The sequence below is a fragment of the Oncorhynchus masou genome, chromosome 23 (genome assembly GCF_036934945.1).
Source record: "Oncorhynchus masou masou isolate Uvic2021 chromosome 23, UVic_Omas_1.1, whole genome shotgun sequence".
Taxonomy (NCBI): Eukaryota; Metazoa; Chordata; class Actinopteri; order Salmoniformes; family Salmonidae; genus Oncorhynchus; species Oncorhynchus masou.
The window spans coordinates 59,463,384-59,484,390 of NC_088234.1; the positions used below are offsets into that span (position 1 = coordinate 59,463,384).

At 42.2% G+C, this 21,007-nt stretch overlaps 1 protein-coding gene across 1 annotated transcript; it reads left to right on the forward strand.

The window, feature by feature from the left end:
- Positions 1-9,596: 9,596 nt before the first annotated feature.
- On the forward strand, positions 9,597-12,890 carry vip (vasoactive intestinal peptide). The gene is made up of 6 exons (XM_064930844.1): positions 9,597-9,749; positions 10,325-10,429; positions 10,985-11,089; positions 11,553-11,684; positions 11,947-12,049; positions 12,431-12,890. Coding segments are annotated over exons 1-6 (456 nt in total). The 5' UTR covers positions 9,597-9,747; the 3' UTR covers positions 12,440-12,890.
- The last annotated feature ends 8,117 nt before the right edge of the window (positions 12,891-21,007 follow it).

The window sequence follows — 21,007 nt, forward strand, 5'->3', positions numbered from 1 at the left end:
TCACAAGGCCACGGGGCCAGATGGATTATCAGGATGTGTACTACGAGCATGCGCTGACCAACTGGCAAGTGTCTTCACTGACATTCCTCAACCTCTCCCTGTCCGAGTCCGTAATACCAACATGTTTTAAGCAGACCACCATAGTGCCTGTTCCCAGAACACTAAGGTAACCTGCCTAAATGACTACCGACCAGTAGCACTCACATCTGTAGCCATGATGTGCTTTGAAAGGCTGGGCATCAACACCATCATCCCAGAAACCCTAGACCCTCTCCAATTTGCATACTGTCCCAATAGATCCACAGATGATGCAGTCTCTATTGCACTCCACACTGCCCTTTCCCACCTGTACAAAAGGCACACCCATGTGAGAATGCTATTCATCGTCTCATCTGCATTCTTCGTAGCTGTTTACATACCATCTCAGCGTTCAACATCATAGAGCCCTCAAAGCTCATCAATAAGCTAAGGACCCTGGGACTAAACACCCTCTGCAACTGGATTCTGGAATTCCTGACGGACCACCCCCAGGTGGTAAGGGTAGGTAACAACACATCCTCCACACTGATCCTCGACACAGGGGCCCCTCGGGGGTTCGTGCTCAGCCCCCTCCTGTATTCCCTGTTCACTCATGACTGCACGGTCAGGCAGGACTCCAATACCATCATTAGATTTGCCGATGACAACTGTGGTAGGCCTGATCACCGACAACAATGAGACAGCCTGTAGGGAGGAGGTCAGAGACACGGCCATGTGGTGCCAGGACAACGACCTCTCCCTCAACGTGATCAAGATAAAACAGGTGATTGTGGACTACAGGAAAATGAGGACCGGGCATGCCCCCATTCTCATCGACAGGGTTGAAGTGGAGAAAGTTGAGTATTGGTGTCCACATCACCAACAAACTAACCTATTCCCCCTCAGGAGACTGAAAAGATTTGGCATGGGTCCTCAGATCCTCAAAAGGTTCTACAACTTCACCATCGAGAGCATCCTGCCTGACTGGTTGCATCACTGCCTGGTATGGCAACTGCTCGGCCTCGACCGCAAGGCACTACAGAGGGTACTGTGAACGGCCCAGTACATAAGCTTCCTGCCATCCAGGACCTCTATACCAGGCGGTGTCAGAGGAAGGCTCTAAAGATTGTCAAAGACTCCAGCCACCCAAGTCATAGACTGTTCTCTCGGCTACCGCATGGCAAGCGTTACCTGAGCACCAAGTCTAGGTCCAAGAGGCTTCTACCCCAAGCCATAATACTCCTGAACATCTAATCAAATGGCTACCCAGACTATTTGCATTGCCCCCTAACCGCCACTCTCTTGTCATCTATGCATAGTAACTTTAAGAACTCTACCTACATGTACATACTACCTCAACTAACCGGTGCCCCCGCACATTGACTCTGTACCGGCACCCCCTGTATATATTCTTATTTTTTTTACTGCTGCTCTTTAGTTTTAGCATTTCACTGTAATGTCTACACAAAATGAAATCAACACCTGTTGTATTCGGCACGTGACTAATAAAATTTGATTTGAACTCAATAGTAGGAAGGTGTTCCTAATGTTTTGTAAACTGTGTATGCTCAATATGACATGTTTAGTTCAATTACCTGTAGTACTGGACTGCCCACAGTGAAAGCCTTGTAAACATGGGAAGCTTGACTCTTGCTTCCTATGACCATGTTTCCTGCTGCATAGAGCTCCTCCTCATTCTCATCACTGTCCACACTGGAACCCTTTCTCAGCAACCAACACTCCTGTAAACATCCACACAATAGTGTCTTACCCTCACCGTCTGCGGTAGTGACATCCTGGAGGAGACCATGTGTCTGAGGTCCTGAGCTTAGAGGCTTGCAGCTGCAGGTTTACATCGTTCGGGTGGTTAATGTACTGAATACGCCAAACGGGACAAATTACTGCAATTCCACTGCGGCTATCATTGTGGCTCGCTCTTCATAGTCGTTCGACATGAGTTTCACATATCAGAATTATTTCTGAGCGACGCAGGAGAGAATATCTGACAGTATATTTCACTTAGAGATATCCTGTTAAACTTCACATAAAATGCTGTGAAATACCTAGAAAATACAATGAGACCAGTGACTTAGTGTTCAAAATTAAATAACACAACATGCTAGCCCCGCAGATCATTGAGAGTTGCTTATAGTGCAGCCAAATAAACTGCTAGCTAGGTAGAACATGCCGAACGGCAGACAAGTAACTAGCTGTCTAGTTAGCCAGCTATAACAGCTAATGATAGCTAACTACACAGCTAGCCGTTGGCTTGAACTAATAGTAACTTAACAGTAGCGACTTTAGCTAGCAAAGTTACTGTCTGACTGTGGTCATCATCATAATTTAGCCAGCCAACCTGTTAGCTACTAGGAGCTTGTTAATATGATCTGGATACATTTCGTAATCTTCAAATACACATAGCGTTTAGTGTTGCATGTTTGTGTCTGGCTAACTATCTAGCAATCATGTTTAGATTAGCATACTGTCATGCACTGTCTCGATAGCTAGCTGGCATGCCGCAGTGGCACAGGCGCGAACCTAAAAAATAAGTCATTTTTTGTCCCTTGTCTCGGAATCATTGTGTTTTCTTTATATGACTCTTACTTGGGTACCACGTATTCAGCATTGTCAACATAAAAACAACTTAAAGCAACCCCTAAAATAAGAATACACATCCGTTTTTTGCAAGTGCTCTGACATCTTGCTGTCCTCAGGATCTTCACCTCACTTGATCAACCAATCAAGTAGGAAGTTGGAAAGCACACGTGTAAATTGGTAATATTTACATATTCATATTTTCAGTAATAAGATACATTGTAGACAGAGAGAATGGGAAAGTTATATGAAACCTCTTTTGCTGGACAATAAGTAGGCCTATTTATTATAAGAAATTGCAATGCAAAAAGTATTAATCGCCGAATGATTGACTGTATGGGATGCAATAGGACAAAGCCAGGTGTAAACATGCAGAACTCTTTGATATAGGCCATGTCCAGATTTTCTTCCATTTTTCTAAATTTTTCATTGTCATTGCTGTTCATGAATCCAGGTGACATAGGGACTAGAGATGGATGTGTCAAAACAATATGAGTTTAATAGAGGTATTTAGGGGACTATTTCATCCCCCAGTGTGCCCGCTAAACTAGGTTTTTCTCTCTGCCAATAATCCTGTTTGTCCCGAGGTACATCACAAAACAGAGTGTGCCTTCACACCTGTTATTGAACTTGATAATTTTTTATATTGTAGTACTCACTCACCTCTGACTGCTGTCAAGATGTCTGTCTAGGGCAGGGCAAAATTGACACCTTAAGAAAGCATTTTTACAAAAATATTTGTGAAATATCTCTCAACATCTGTGATAAGAATTCCTTCCCCATAAGTACTTCCTCTGAATGCAACTGTTCTTGTGTAGCAGTAAAATCTGTCATGTGTATCTGGAACAACCAGCAAATATATTCATATTAAATTCTACTGTACAATTCTTTTGACAAAGGCATGAAATAATTTTACCTGTGAACACTCTCCTGGTCTCTGACTGTCACAGATAGACAATATCCAGAGAACCAACTCCTCAGAGAGTTGAATGACATGCCTTAAATACACTATTTATCTTGTTAGTATCGAAGGAAATGCAAAACATGGCTCTACCTCTGAGATCAGCCCAGAAAGACAAAGATGTAATGTGATTGGATCTGATGACTTAAGGTCCCAGGGGCGTTGTAGGGTGGTTTGTGCCTTTGATTACTGGACTAATGAAGCACTGAGACCATTACTGGGCATTAATGTCTTCCATGTGGCTTGAGACACAAATGTATTTACAGAATTAGTTAGGATGCTATGAAGAGCTGTTTGCTTAATTGATCCATTACAGGGATTTCAACCTACAACAGGACTGTGATTACAGGTCCCCCAGGGACCCAAAATAAGGTGTACTCTCAGCCTACAGTGTGTGTTGTATTTGGGCCCATTTGGAAACCTAAGATCAAAGTTATGGTTTTGTATTGCCTAAATTCAATATTTTTCCATATCAGTAGCTTATCAAAGTGGAGATCTTGAATGAAATGGGGATTGTTTCTTTAAATAAAACAAAGTACATAATTTAGAACATACCTATGATCTATATTTGTAAATGTTCAATTTCCATGTTCAATTTGCCCTTGGTGTCACGATCGTTGTAAGGATCGGACCAAGGTGCAGCATGAGTAGAGTTCCACATAATTTTAAGGAATCGAAACTCACTGAACAAAACAACAAACAACCAAATGAAACGTGAAGCTACTGATGTGCACTAAGGCAACTATCCTGTATACATAGACAAGATCCCACAACACAAATGAGGAAATTGGCTACCTAAATATGATCCCCAATCAGAGACAACGATAAACAGCTGTCTCTGATTGGGGACCATATCAGGCCAAAATAGACATACAAAAACTAGAGTAACCACCCTAGTCACACCCTGACCTAACCAAAATATATAGAAAAACAGAGATATCTAAGGTCAGGGCGTGACAGTACCCCCCCCCCCAAAGGTGCGGACTCCCGGCCCGACCTATAGGGGAGGGTCCGGGTGGGCATCTACCCTCGGGGGAGGCTCCGGTTCTGGACACAGCCCCCCTCCTTACACTGATCCCTCCGCTTTTGTGGAACCAGACCGTGGATCATCGCTGGAGTGTCTGGACTGCAGCTCGTCGCTGAAGACCCCGGACTGGGGACCATTGCTGGAGGTTCCGGACTGTGGACCGTCGTATCAGGTTCCGGACTGTGGACCATCGTTGGAGGTTCCGGACTGTGGACTGTCGTTGGAGGTTCTGGACTGAAAACTGTCGCCGGAAGCTCTGAACTGGGAACTGTCGCCGGAAGCTCTGGACTGGGAACTGTCGCCGGAAGCTCTGGACTGGGAACTGTCGCCGGAAGCTCTGGACTGTGGAGGTGCACTGGAGGCCTGATGCGTTGGACCGGTACAGGTGGCACCGGGCTGATGACACACACCTCAGGGCGAGTGCGGGGAGGAGGCACAGGACGTACTGGACTGTGGAGGCGCACTGGAGGCCTGATGAGTGGGACAGGCACTGGTGGTACTGGCCTGGTGACACGCATCTTAGGGCGAGTGCGAGGAAAAGGTACAGGACGTACTGGACTGTGGAGGCGCACTGGAGGTCTGGAGCGTAGAGCTGGCACAATGCGTCCTGGCTGGATGCTCACTTTAGCTCAATAAGTGCGAGACGCTGGCACAGGACGCACTGGGCTGTGAAGACACACTGGGGATACAGCGCGTAAAGCCGGCGCAGGATATCCTGGTCTGAAGAGGTGTACTGGAGACCAGGAGCGCTGAGCCGGCACAACCCGTCCTGGCTGGATGCCCACTCTAGCACGGCAAATGCGGGGAGCTGGAATAGAGCGCACCGGGCTATGAATCCACACTGGAGACACCGTGCGAATCACTTCATAACACGGTGCCTGACCAGTCACACGCTCCCCACAGTAAGCACGGGGAGTTGGCTCAGGTCTAAACCCTGACTCTGCCAATCTCCCTGTGTGCCCCCCCAAAAAATGTTTTTGGAGCTGCCTCATATTGTCGCTGTTCCTCTTTCGCTGCCTCCTCCTGCTTCCATGGCAGGGTCTTGTCCCCTGCCATTACCTCATCCCAGGTCTACGATGTCCTCCACTCACTTTTCTCCCGGGCCCAGGATCCCTGCTCCTTTTGAACACGCTGCTTGGACCGTTGGTGGTGAGATCTTCTGTCACGATTGTCGTAAGGATCGGACCAAGGCGCAGTGTGAGTAGAGTTCCACATCATTTAAATAAATCGAAACTCACTGAACAAAACAACAAACAACCAAACGAAACATGAAGCTACTGATGTGCACTAAGGCAACTATACATAGACAAGATCCCACAACACAAATTAGGAAAATGGCTACCTAAATATGATCCCCAATCAGAGACAACGATAAACAGCTGTCTCTGATTGGGAACTATATCAGGCCAACATAGACATACAAAAAACCCTAGACATACAAAAACTAGAGTACCCACCCTGACCTAACCAAAATATATAGAAAAACAGAGATATCTAAGGTCAGGGCATGACACTTGGTTTGCCAGTGAAAGGGAAGATGACACTTACTGACACTCATGGTCTCCACTCTGAAGAAAATAATCTCCCTCAGTTTTGATTTATTGGACCAAGTTTTGCCATCTAATTTCCTCTATAACCCTCAAACTCAACTCTGGACCTCGAAGCCAGTTCCACTGCAATTTTTCATTGTTCCCCTCTAATCAAGGACTGATTTAGACCTGGGACTCCAGGTGTGTGCATTTCATTGTCAGGTAGAACAGAAAACCAGCAGGCTCCAGACCTCATAGGGTAAGAGTTGAGTACCCCTGCCCTATAAGATGATCCAATACTCATAAGATCCAGGTGGACCTTTAACCTGGTGAGGGAACCCCATGAGACTGGTGATAAGGTCATCAACTGGGTCGTGAGTTCCTCAAGCAAACTACATAAAACTGACTCACCATGAAGGCCATGTCTGTCATATTAGACCCTGGCCCGTAAATCAGTCTGTCAGTGCCAATTTGGCAACAAACACATCTCCAGTGTTCAGTGGACAGATAATCTAAACTGCAATAGGCTCTAACAAGCTGGGGTATTCCCCAGCATCCGACTCGGGCCAGGTATTTTCTGTTGCGTATTCTGTCCATTAGGTATTGAAGCGTGATGGAGGATTAACTTATTGCTTGCATAATGTATAATGGTATTCAAGTTTCCATTTCAAGTTTCAAGTTTTAATGTCACATGCACAAGTACAGTGAAATGCTTTTCTTGCAAGCTCTAACCCCAACAATGCAGTAATCAATAACAATGTAATACTAAAAATAACAAGGTTGAACAAAAACAACACGATATGAAGCTCTGGATAAGAGCGTCTGCTAAATGACTTAAATGTAAATGTAAATGAAAATAAGAAATAAGAAGAGCACAATACAGGGTCAGTTCCAGTACCATATTTTCCGTGTGTAGGGATACTGGAGTGATAGAGGTAGATATGTATAGGGGTAAGGTGGCTAGGCATCAGGATATACAGTATGATAAACAGAGTAGCAGCAGTGTATATTTTGATTGTATTTGAGTGTATGTGTGTGTGTGTGTGTGTGTGTGTGTGTGTGTGTGTGTGTGTGTGTGTGTGTGTGTGTGTGTGTGTGTGTGTGTGTGTGTGTGTGTGTGTGTGTGTGTGTGTGTAGATTCAGTATAACACACACTGACAATACAACACATGTACAAACACTCACTCCATCATTTAATCACACACACACATAATATTATTAAATTATGGACTATTATGGATTATTAGTGTTTGCATGTGGGTTGCAGTGTCAGTGTGTGTGTTAGGGCCCTGTGAGTGTGCATAAAGACAGTGCAAAAATAAGAATAAAATACAACGGTCAACTCAGGTAGTCCATGTAGCCAAAATGTTACCTATTTAGTTAACTATTTAGTAGTGTTATGGCATGGGGATAGAAGCTGTTCCGGAGCCTGATGGTGTCAGACTAGATGTACCGGTACCGTTTGCCTTGCGGAAGCAGAGAGAACAGTCTTTGGCCTGGGTGGCTGGAGTATCTAACGGTTTTCCGGGCCTTCCTCTCACACCTGATGGCAGGGAGCTCTGTCCCAGTGATGTACTGTCTGCACCACCCTCTGTAGTGTCATGCGATCGAGGGCGGTACTATTGCCATACCAAGCAGTGATTTCACCCCCCCGATGGTGTTGGAGAGGACTAAGCACACACCCCTGTGGGGCCCCCGTGTTGAGGGTTCGCGTGGCGAAGGTGAGGTTGCCTACCTTCATCACCTGGGGTCAGCCTGTAAGGAAGTCCAGGATCCAGTTCCAGAGGGAGGTGTTCAGTCCCAGGGTCATAAGCATGTGACGTGATGCTGACTGGCGTTATTGCTGAATGGCTGAGAGTTAACTTCTAATCTAGAGGAATTTAAAAGGCTGTGCATCATAACATCAAAATTATGGTTTCATCAATGTTGTAGGTTTCTGTGGATCTTTTAACTGGCTCATACATAAAAACTTGTCAATTCTGCACATTCCTTCAAAATACATACATTTCCTGTATAAGGAGTCCTTACCAGACTCTGTTTCAAATCATCGCTGTCAATTAAATGAGCATGTTTCCCAGTCCTTTGTCCCTAATCAACTTTATGTTTCGCATGATTACATTACAATTGTGATTAGGTTTCCAGAGGCTCCTGGTTGAGATAGGGCTATTACAACCACCCAGTCTTGGAGATATGAGATGCATTCAATGAGACCCAACGCTGAGAATCAGTACAGCTGAATTAGAGTCCAATGATGATACTGAATCCAGATGCTGAAATACAACAATGTGGCTCAATCCTGAAGCATATCACTCAAATTAACCAGTGTCAAACAAATGATGGATTATGAAAACACATTGGTCAGTACTTGAGTCTTGAGATGTGTTCTACATGGATTGATCTATTTTCCCATGGAACCACCAACATTCCAGCACAACAGCCATCCAGTCTTGCATCTACCAGACTAACAATAAGATCCAAAATCTATAATATTCATTCTCTCTGGGAACAACTCTGTTCAACAACTCTGCACTCTCTAAAATCTGAACATCTGTGTGAATCTTTATCTAGTTAAACCTTATGAGGAGATGATGGGACTTGTATGTGATTTGTTCTGGTGAAATGGAAGTGGGCCTATACTCACACACGTGTATATTCCATGAGAGCGTCTGACATCTGTATCAACTGTGCCTTTCATCTGCATTGAGTAAGGGAATGTCAACGTTTAATGTCCTTATATTGTGGGAGACAATAGGTAGCGGTGGGACTAAGGGTGGTTAGGAGAGGGATAGAGTGATATAGAGAAAAAATATGATGAGATGGGAGAGGTGGAGAGAGGATGTGGAAGAGGAGAAAGGGAAGGAGCTATTGGTGCTGAAACTGATAAGAGGATTTATGGTTTCATGTACTGTAGTTTGTTTTTCTTCATGTCTGTCATACAGACACTTTACAACCATTCAGAGGGAGTTATAGTCCAAGATGTCACATTGTGTATAATATTATATTTACTTTGCTTACTAAATAGAAAAATATATATATTTTAACTGTTTATTTCTCTTAGGCTGCTACACAGGCAGCCAAATTCGGATCTTTTTTCACTAATTGGTCTTTTGACCAATCAGATCAGCTCTGAAAAATATCTGATGTGAGTGGTCGAAAGACCAATTAGTTTAACAAATATCAGAATTGGGCTGCCTGTGTTTACCCCTATTAGGCCTACCAATGTGGTGGTACAGCATCTAGGGATAACATAAGTTGAGTCAACACCTATGATATGCAATAAGTCATTTTTTGTATGAGCAAAATCACGTTTTACCATAGTGCTGGTTCGACTGAGCATGCGAACAAGCCAATGACGAACGTTATCAATCCCAATGGGACTTTTATGACGTAACAACCTTGATCACATCTGACTGCCTTCCTGCTTGACGAAAAGTATTCAGAAGTATAAAACGAGGGAAGGGTTGAAGGTATAGTACGAGACGCTGACAGTTGAAGAAGCAACTGAGGTTTTGAACAGTGTTCCGTGACTTCTCCAGGAGATACAGCCACAAAGCGTTTCAAGACCTTGGACAGCACCCGGTCGGTACCCGAAGCAGAACAGCGGATCATTTTGGCAAATGTAAGACTTTTTTCCAATTATGCTATTTGTTTGAGATAATTATTCTATTTGTTTGATATTATTTTCAGTTAGGCTTCACATCATATTCTAATTGCATAGGCTACAATGTGTTTTTACCTCTGCAATCAAGCATAAACATATTTGGATTCATTAGAAGTCATTGTGTCATTGTGTCCATCTTCTAGCATAACTTGAAAGAGTTATGGATTCCAAATATAAGATTGATTTGTGATTGGCAATTGTATTTGAGGACATAAACAAATGATCATACAAAGGTTGAAACCAAGTCCTAACTAACTGGATACATGCGCAATTGCGCATTTGTCTTCATTCTCAGCGTAATTTTGTTCTGGTAGCACTGGCTAGCAAAATCTGCAAACTTGTTTACTCGTGTGGTTTACTCTTATTCCTTCACAATACAATGAAAAGAGAAGGTCTTGAGGAAACTTTTTTCCTGTGCGTAAAGTGGTACCGAATAACGAGGCAAGCGGGATTTTGAGAAATGTTGTTTTAATATAAGAATGTAGGCTATGTGAAAGCAACAGTAGTGAATAAAACCATATCTCCCTTTACAGGTATAAAGCGATGTTACAAAGGAACGGCTCCCAGCTCCTTTTTCTAATAGCCCTGTGCAGTGTGCTATATTCCCGGACTCAGTGTTTGCCATATGCATCTATGAGGTAGGAATAATACCGCTATTACTCATTTAAAGATGTATTATTTATGTGCAAGAGGACATGACTAAAATAGCATCAATAGTTACTTTCGCCAAAGAGTTCAAGAACTACAACGATAATACTAACTTATATAATGTTCAAGTGTTCTAATGAATAAACACGATGATAAAAAAAATATTAATTAATCGACTATATCCTAGTACAGCACGACTTTCTAACAATAATATTTAAGTCCTGAGAAATCATGTTTTATGTTCTGTCATCTAGGCTACTTTCATGTAGGCCTAAGTGGATATTATGTTGAAAGCCATGAATAATCAGTGGAACGTGGTAATTTCTTCCAATATAATCTTGGATGTTAGCATACCCAGAGAGGATACAAAAACGAATTTAAAAGTGTCTGTCCGTCTCATGACAACAAATTGTATTTTTGTATTGTCTAAGAGTAATTGACATAGGCACATTTTTTTTACCCTAATATAGCCTTTTGGAACACAAACCCCCGTTTCAGATTTTTGCTCCACACAGTGAATAATAACTGTTTTAATCTGTTGGCAGACCTACGAGACACGCAGACGGTCTCTTTACTAGTGGATACAGCAAACTTCTTGGACAGCTATCGGCGCGGCGGTACCTGGAATCCTTGATCGGAAAACGAGTCAGGTAGGCTCTATTTAATGCTTTTCGTTCAGATCATCGCGCGGAGTTTGGTTTCCTTATTTACCGCGAATAGAGCGCCTTTCAAAGTCAAACAATTTTAACAGTATGATAACTTTGATATTAACATATTTTCTGAAGCATTCAGGTTTATTGAAAACATTTATAGAGTCAGGAATGACAGCATGACAGAAATATCTATTCCATAAAATTGTCTTCCTGTAACCTATCTCTGTGATTTTAGTCTCAGTGAAAACCTTTTGATATATCCCTAACAATGTTTTATTAGCATATCTGCCTTGAAAACTGTTAATAACCTAATTTGTTGTAATTGTAAGAGATTTGTCATCTAAATTGTGATCTACTTATGGTTTAAATAACCCTATTGGATAGGTTGAGTTTGTCATAACAAGGTAAGCAAAAGTCTCAAAATGATGGACTAAAATGTGTTGTGGTTAATTTGTCACAGTGATGACATGATGGAGGACCAGGTACCAGTGAAGCGCCACTCAGATGCCATATTCACAGACAACTACAGTCGCTTCCGCAAACAGATGGCTGTGAAGAAATATCTGAACTCGGTTCTGACAGGAAAGAGAAGGTGGGAACAAGCACAATAATAGATTGTGTGTGTGTGTGTGTGTGTGTGTGTGTGTGTGTGTGTGTGTGTGTGTGTGTGTGTGTGTGTGTGTGTGTGTGTGTGTGTGTGTGTGTGTGTGTGTGTGTGTGTGTGGTGTGTTTGCGAGTGTGCATGTCAGGATATGCATGTTCGCAGGGTCTTTCCCCAGTATGACAGAAGTACAATGTACCCTTCTTTTGCTGTCAGGATTTTCAGTCAAGAAGACCCCTTCTTCTCTTTTCAGTCAAGAAGACCCTCCGATGCAAGAAGAATCCAGAAGTGAGCCCTCGTTTCAAGAGAGCTATGATGACGTCAACGTAGATCACCTCCTCAATAACTTCCAATTGGTAGGTTCAGTCTCACTCCTCCTCCTCCATTCAGGTCCCCCCCATTGCGTAAACAGGGTATTCAACACGGTGTGGTTGCACTGCTACCATAGAGACAGCAAGACCTGATATCTGTATAGTGGAGTTTAGCGGACAAACATAGCTGCATCTATTTTGCATGGCTGACAACATACTGTGTATATACCCATAGGAATACTTACGTTTTACAACAGGAGCTCAGCTAATGAAAGCTTATGGGCAATACAGTATAATGTTTTTACTAAATGAATGCCCTCATCACGTCTTCTCATGATCTGAAACTCTGTATTCTGATCAATACTCAAATATCTCTCCCTCCCTCTCGCCCTCCGTCTTTCCCTCTCCTTCAACTGTCTTTTTCAGCCACTCTGAAGAAGACCCACTGGTGCGACGACCTCAATCGTCAACCTCATCGATCTGCCATTCAAAACAATATTTAAGTTCTTCAACAACGGGCTAAAAGTCATGTGTGGTTATCTCTACAGTATAAAGTGAATGTTTACATTGTATATAAGTTAAACTAAAACAAAAAATATTGGTCTAAAGATGTAGGCCACAGTAAATATTATACATGTCCACCTGGGATTAGATAGATTTGCTTTGTCCAGGACTCTGTAAATGGTAGTTCAATAAATGCATTCTAAACAAGCTTTATACTGCTATAGAGTACCATCAGCTTAAACAGAAGAGGACCACATTTAGAGCGGCTATGATGCATATAATCACTTTATATCCATGTGGAACAACGCTATACCTTGTGCAAAAACTTACCTAGAGCATTTAGTTCTGTGAAACTGTCCACCAAATAAAATATGTCCATTTATTTTTCAAAGCTGAGTAATTTTGTAAGTAAATATTGATGTTGACTACTTATTTTCATGTAAAAAACAAACTTGTTGGGAAAAAAGGTATTGTTAAGTTGCTTACAAATTACGTTGCAAACTTATAGTTGCACTCAAAACGTGCTTTGATGACCTGCTCAGCTGAATGAAGATGGGAAACAAAGACTATTACATTTGATTTTATGAATATCAACTTCATAGCATTTGAAATGAATTGATCAGTTTCATGTCAATGTGACAAATTAGCATGTTATTTGCTATCAAATCAGCACAACAGAGAAGAACTTACCTTCTCAGTCTCAGAAAGCAATTACCTTCTCAGTCTGAGTTACACAGTGGAAATATTCAAACTAGATAATGGCAGGGATCTCCTTTAAAAATATATATTATTCCCTTCAAAGACACGAGACAAAGCATAGAATAGCAGATAAACATTAACATGAATGTATGTCAACAGACATACTGTAGATAAGTCATATACTGAATTTTAATCATGACAGTTATGAGAGGACTGTGACAAAGATAACTGAGAAATTGTTTCCACATAATTATTGGGACATTTTCTGAACGAATGTAACTTTGAATATATTCAGTGAATAAAATGACATATACTTGTGCAATTGTTTTTATGTATGATTGCCATTACTGAAGGATTGAACTGGCATAATGAATAACAAAGAATAGCCTTGATTTTACATCTACATTTAGCTTTCAGCTAGAGCAACTTATAACAAAAGGGACCTGAACAGACATGACATTCGTGTACACCTCTATTCTCACCAATACACTTACAATTTCAATTTCAATGGCCATATTCAATTTGCATTGTGAAGCATTGATATATTTAGTTAAAAATCTGGTTATTATTTACAGTTACATAGTAAGCATATTGATCGTAGTCAAATTGTTTTTGTAATATGCATGGGCCTCAGACTGACTGTATACAGTAGAATGTAGGTTACATATGACACAGGAGTGTGTTCACCTCACTGTAGGTTCACCTCTGTTCAATCCCTCTTGTAATCAGTGCCAGGGCTAATTTGATGGGCTCCTTGGCCCCCTAACAAGCTAAGTGTAATAATCAGAGTGAAAAGGACTGTGTCAAGCCATGTCATTGACTTTACTGTATTGTACATTTCACTTAGTTCACTGTATAGTTTCTGGCACTATATAAGAGATCTAATATCGTTCCTCCTTAAATAGATTGTGCTCTCTTCTTCGACAAGTAAAAACGCGTGGTAACACTTCACTTGACACCCAGTGTCATAACACATTATAACACGCTCATAACATGTCATAATATGGTCATAACAGTGTTTACACCTGTTGTGACATATATCGTGTTATTTTATGGCTGGTTATGACACCAACATATGTGTGTCAAAACACACATTTATTCAAATGAAATTTTCCCTGTCAAGAAGTTTACTTTTGTTTGAAAGTGAGTTCTTAAATCCTTTGTTGTTGTAATGAATTCTTTACAGTGATATTTTTTTCAGAATACTTTAAATAACTTGTAAAAAATACATTTTATGACACTGTCATGAAGCATTATGACCATCGTGTGTCACTTTACTTGGCCAAGAAAATAAACTTTGTGGCACTATCAAGAAGCATTATGACAATCTTGTCACTGTACTTGGACTAAGAAAATACAATTTATGATGCTGTCAAGAAGCATTATGACCATCATAATTGTATAAGCAAGATAGGCCTATCACGTCCATGCACTTACGTCATTCATCAGTCAGATAAGAGGGTGTCTTGTCCTGCTCCTGAAATCTGCTCCTGCATTCATCCCAGTCATCAGCAAAAGAGCATTGTGTTTGGTTCATGTCTGACATCAATGTGTGCGCAATTATGATGATAATTTAAATGGGTTCATTTTAGACATACTGTTGACAAGTAGGCTATGGTGTAATGAAATGTTTTGCCTTCTGTGGTAGGTTTTGTGGGCTTTGTCACTCTTATATAGGTGTCAGAATCAGTCATAAAATAACTACTGTGGTAGGTTTTGTGGGTTTTTAAACTTTTATGAGGGGGCCCTAACCAGCAATAAAATGATACAATATATGTCACAACAAGTCTAAATATATGTGTCATGACAGTGTTATGACCATATTATAACAGGTTAAGACAAGTTATGTCAGCTGTTATGACATGGTTATGACCGTGTCATAACATGTTATGATGCTGGGTGTCAAGTAAAGTGTTACCAAAATTGTTCACTGACTCCCTTACATGGTGATGTTATGGTCATAACTAATATGAACAGAAAACACTGTCACATTTTCGACATCATGTTGAGATGAATGCTCACTATGTTGGAAACAGTAAGCCAGTGTGAAAACGTGCCACAAAAGTCATGACTCAGTATGTTTACAAGTGTCGAAATGGCACAAGATATTTGACTCATAAATGTCATAAGCAATGTGCTGGGAGGGGGAGTCCAAATTAAATTATATTATTATTAGCCAAGACTTATGTGGGATCCCAACTTTAAAAATAAATCCAAATCACTGTCAACTTGCATCTATGTCAAAGCTTTTAATGACCAGGAAACAGCAACTCCAACAATAAGTATAGCTAAATCAAATGCAGAAGTGCTGTGCAGAATCCTAAAACCTGTTTTACATCATCTTTTCAGTGTCACCAACAACCACCTTCTCTGAAGGCAGGGCAAATAGAAATATTTGAGGAGACAGGATGCTGATAAAGTTTGTGCTCAGCCCCATGCATCTCAATTTGTCACATCACATTCTCATCATTGCTAAGGTGCTTTGGGCAAGGCAAATCACCATGGCGGTGACTAAGGACAGCAAACAAATACACAAAAACTTTCAGTTGAATAAAGTGGTTAACCATACACTCTTAGAAAAAATGTGCTATCTAGAACTTGAAATGGTTCTTCGGTGTCTCCATAAGAGAACTCTTTGAATAACCCTTTTTGGTTCCAGGTAGAACCATTTTGGTTGAACCCCTTTTGGGTTCAATGTAGGACCCTTTCATGTAACCCAAAAGGGTTCTATGTGGAAGAAAAAAGGGTTATCCTATGCCTAGAACCCTTTTGGAACCCGTTTATCTCAGAGTGTAGGGGCCTATTCAATCAATCCCCAATAAGTAAAACATGTGTGTATGTGGTGTGTGTGTGCGCATTTGTGTGTGTGTCCACTCCCCATTGTAAAGCAAATTACATGTGATTATTCCCTGCATTGTGGAGAGGCCACACTCATTAACTGTCATTACTGTTGATCTTAATGGTCCTGCAGGCCCTCTGAGAGTAAAAACTCTGAGACTCTGAGAGTCTCAAGGATGGTCAGGTCCAGCCTTATTCCAAAATTGATTAAATATGTTTTTCCCTCATCAATCTACACACAATACCCCATAATGACAAAGTGAAAACAGGTTTTTAGATATTTTTGCAATTTTATGAAAAGTAAAAAAACAGAAAAACCTTATTTACATACTGTAAGTATTCAGACCCTAGAATTTGAGCTCAGGTGCATCCTGTTTCCATTGATCATCCTTGAGATGTCTCTACAACTTGATTGGAGTCCAGCTGTGGTAAATTCAGTTGATTGAACATGATTTGGAAAGGCACACACCTGTCTATATAAGGTCCCACAGTTGACAATGCATGTCAGAGCAAAAACCAAGCCATGATGGCAAAGGAATTGTCCGTAGAGGTCTGAGACAGGATTGTGTCGAGGAACAGATCTGGGGAAGGGTACCAAATCATTTCTGCAGCATTGAAGGTCCCCAAGAACACAGTGACCTCCATTATTCTTAAGTGGAAGAAGTTGGGAACCACCAAGACTCTTCCTAGAGCTGGCCGCCCGGCCAAACTGAGCAATCGAGGGAGAAAGACCTTGGTCAGGAAGGTGACCAAGAACACGATGGTCACTCTGACTGAGCTCTAGAGTTTCTCTGTAGAGATGGGAGAACCTTCCAGAAGGACAACCATCTCTGCAGCACTGCAACAATCAGGCCTTTATGGTATAGTGCCCAGACTAAAGCCACTCCTCAGTAAAAGGCACATGACACCCTGCTTGGAGTTTGCCAAGAGGCACCTAAACGACTCTGACCATGAGAAATAAGATTATCTGGCCTGATGAATCCAAGATTGAACTCTTTGGCCTGAATGCTAAGCGTCACGTCTGTAGGAAACCTGGCACCATCCCTATGGTGAAGCATGGTGGTGGCAGCATCATGCTGTGGGGATGTTTTTCAGCGGCAGGGACTGGGAGACTCGTAAGGATCGAGGGAAAGATGAACGGAGCAAAGTACCGAGAGATCCTTGATGAAAACCTGCTCCAGAGCGCTCAGGACCTCAGACTGGGGCGAAGGCTCACCTTCCAACAGGACAACGACTCTAAGCACACAGCTAAGACAATGCAGCAGTGGCTTCGGGAGAAATCTCTGAATGTCCTTGAGTGGCCATCCAGAGCCCGGATATCTCTGGAGAGACCTGAAAATAGCTGTGCAACAACGCTCCCCATCCAACCTGACAGAGCTTGAGAGGATCTGCAGAGAAGAATGGGAGAAACTCCCAAAGGTGCTTCAACAAAGTACTGAGTAAAGGGTCTGAATACTTATGCAAATGTGATTTTTTAAATTTGTAATAAATTTGCAAACATTTCTAAAAACCTGTTTTTGCTTTGTCATTATGGGTTATTGTGGGTAGATTGATTAGGGAAAAAAAACATTTAATCCATTTTAGAATAATGCTGTAACATAACAAAATATGAAAAAATTCAAGCGGTCTGAATACTTTCCAAATGCCTTTCCACCCAGCTCTCCATTCTCACTTTCTTCTCAATGCAGGGAAATATTGTTCTTGTCAAGTGGAAACATCTAGGAGCAGCAACGGCTCAGTCACGAAGTGGTAGGCCACACAAGCTCACAGAACGGGACCGCAGTCTTCTGTTGCAACACTCACTACCGAGTTTCAAACTGCCTCTGGAAGCAATGTCAGCACAAGAACTGTTCGTCGGGAGCCTCATGAAATGGGTTTCCATGGCCGATCAGCCACACACAAGCCTAAGATCACCATGCGCAATGCGAAGTGTCGGCTGGAATGGTGTAAAGCTTGCCGCCATTGGACCCTGGAGCAGTGGAAACGCGTTCTCTGGAGTGATTAATGACGCTTCACCGTCTGTTAATCCGATGGGCGAATCTGGGTTTGGGGGATGTGCTACCTGCCCTGGAGCTGTTTTTCATGGTTCGGACTAGGTCCCTTAGTTCCAGTGAAGGGAAATCTAAACACTACAGCATACAATGACACTCTAGACAGTTCTGTGATTCCAACTTTGTGGCAACAGTTTGGGGAAGGCCCTTTCCTGTTTCAATATGACAATGCCCACAAAGTGAGGTCAATACAGAAATGGTTTGTTGAAATAAAACTTGACTGGCCTGCACAGAGCCCTTACCAGAGGAGTGGAGGTTATTATAGCAGCAAAGGGGGGACCAACTCCAAATGTAATGCCCATGATTTTGGAATGATATGTTTGACGAGCAGGTGTCCACATACTTATAGCCATGTAGTGTATCTTGGTAATGACTTAGAGTGTTGGTCCACTCTTCCTAGACCAGTTTTATACTCTAAAGATAATGTTAGTGTGGTGATTCAGTCTTGACTCTCAAGGGATCGGAGAGTTTGGTAAGGGAAGGGGGGGCTGCTGATTTCAGGGGGGAATAGTGCTGTTTCCTGCCCCCCCCACTCCTGTTTCCTGTAACATAATGTTTGTGAGAGCATGGGGTCAACCTGTGGCTGGGCGACAGGTGCCAGTCACTCCTTATCAGTGTCACATGGTCCAGAGCTTCGTCCTACACCAACCCACAGGTTGTGTCTGGACATGTGCATCAACCACTGTTTGTGATATATGATGTGTGTGTGTGTGTGTGTGTGTGTGTGTGTGTGTGTGTGTGTGTGTGTGTGTGTGTGTGTGTGTGTGTGTGTGTGTGTGTGTGTGTGTGTGTGTGTGTGTGTGTGTGTGTGTGTGTGTGTGTGTCACCATCACATACTGAGGGATATGAGGTCAAGAGAGAAGCAGAGAAGAGAGAATGGTAGCGAAATGGTTGCCTGGTGAGAAAGTGTGGGGCATTGTACAAAACAAAGTCATAATCAATCAGAGTATAAAGCCAGTGATGTGGTTTATGATTAGTGTTGGCCCAACCAGTCAGATTCTGGGACCAATCAGAATGGACATAATGTGTTCGCCACAAGACGTCGGAGAGGAAAGCAAATCCAGACTCTTGGTGGATAAGAAACAATAGTGGGCATGGCGTTGGGCCGACGCCATGGTGGGTGGGTAGTCAGGCTAGCAAAATGGCTCTTTGATGGGAAAATTACCCAATCAAAGAGACAGCATTACCAATGTTCTAGTAGAGTAGAAGATCTGTAGGTCACAATGCCCCCTCAGCCATCCTACAGAGGCATATGTTCAGAATTCCTCTGGGACTCATGAAACTGTCCTTCAGACTCATTGGCTGCTGGGTTTCAGTGTCTAACTGCTCTATAAGTCCATGGCAGACTTGAAAGTCACGACCTTAATGAATGATAGAGGCAAAAGGCTGTGTTAGCATGAGCAGTGGCATTGAGGGCTTCCACTATTTTAATGTAGTCGACTTGGTTTGACTTCCAGCTTCATTGGCTGATCCTTCCTGGTGACTCTGTTAGAGTCATGTCCAACCGAGCCATCAGGAGGGATCAGCCAATCGTGAAAAAGAAAATGTCCTACTTCAAAATGGAGATAGCCTCAATGCTGTCACAGACGCTATAATGGCACAGATACAAAGATGGTCACAATACATACATTATATTTACCTCTGCATCTTTGTGGACGCATGGAAGGTATTGCTGTTATGTGGTACAGAAGACGCTCCCTGCAGATGTTGACAAACACAATTGTGGAACTTGCCTGATTTGTCATGGCAAAATAAATGGTGACTATCTGAAAATTGTCAGAATCAGATCAATTAAAGCAAGTTACTGTAGTATACCTTGTATGACTCCACTGTTGACTTAAACAGGGTAAACACCTGAATGTGTGAAAGTCTGATGACTTCATTTGTGAGGTTTCATTTGGAGAACTGTCCCAGTTTTGCTGGAGTTCAATAAATCAGATTAATTAATGACCCATGTGAATATCTGTCATGGAAAGGGCAGCTAAGAGATGTATCATCTGGTGTGCTTAGAGCACAAATGGCATCTGACACATACTCACAGTCAAAGGCTGTCTCCTTTCAACTTACAGTCATTCCTGTCCATTTGCTGGTTTCATGGAATTTCAACCCTTTTTAATACCCTGAAGTCACAAGATGCACTGAGAAAATTAAAGATTTGAAAGATTTTGGAAAATGTTAAAATTCAGAATGGGCGATACACTACTCACTAAATCTCTACAACTGACTTTATGACAAGGACCTATCAGGAACACATCAGAAGAAGGGTCATACTCAAAATGCCACATAATGTCAGAACTATTTTTGGCCAAATAAGTCAAAAAACTGTTCACAACTTGCTTGGGCCAAGAAACACGAGCAATGGACATTTGACCGGTGGAAATCTGTCCTTTGATCTGATGAGTCCAACTTTGAGATTTTTGGTTCCAACCGCTGTGTCTTTGTGAGACAGAGTAGTTGAACGGATGATCTCAGCATGTGTGGTTCCCACCGTGAAGCATAGAGGAGGAGGTGTGATGGTGTGGGGGTGCTTTGCTGGTAACACTGTCAGCGATTTATTTAGAATTTAAGGCATACTCAACCATCATGGCTACAACAGCATTATGCAGCGATACGCAATCCCATCTGGTTTGAGCTTATTTTTTTTATTTTTTTATTTTACCTTTATTTAACCAGGCAAGTCAGTTAAGAACAAATTCTTATTTTCAATGACGGCCTGGGAACAGTGGGTTAACTGCCTGTTCAGGGGCAGAACGACAGATTTGTACCTTGTTAGCTCGGGGGTTTGAACTTGCAACCTTCCGGTTACTAGTCCACCACTCTAACCACTAGGCTACCCTGGGACAATCACTTGTTTTTTTAACAGGACAAAGACCCAACACACCTTCAGGCTGTGTTAGGGCTATTTGACCAA

Bases quoted from the DNA above. Each gene is read 5' to 3' on its own strand.
- vip (XM_064930844.1), top strand. The intron at 10,430-10,984 runs GTAGGAATAATA...ATCTGTTGGCAG, and splicing joins TTGCCATATGCATCTATGAG to ACCTACGAGACACGCAGACG. The intron at 11,090-11,552 runs GTAGGCTCTATT...AATTTGTCACAG, and splicing joins TTGATCGGAAAACGAGTCAG to TGATGACATGATGGAGGACC.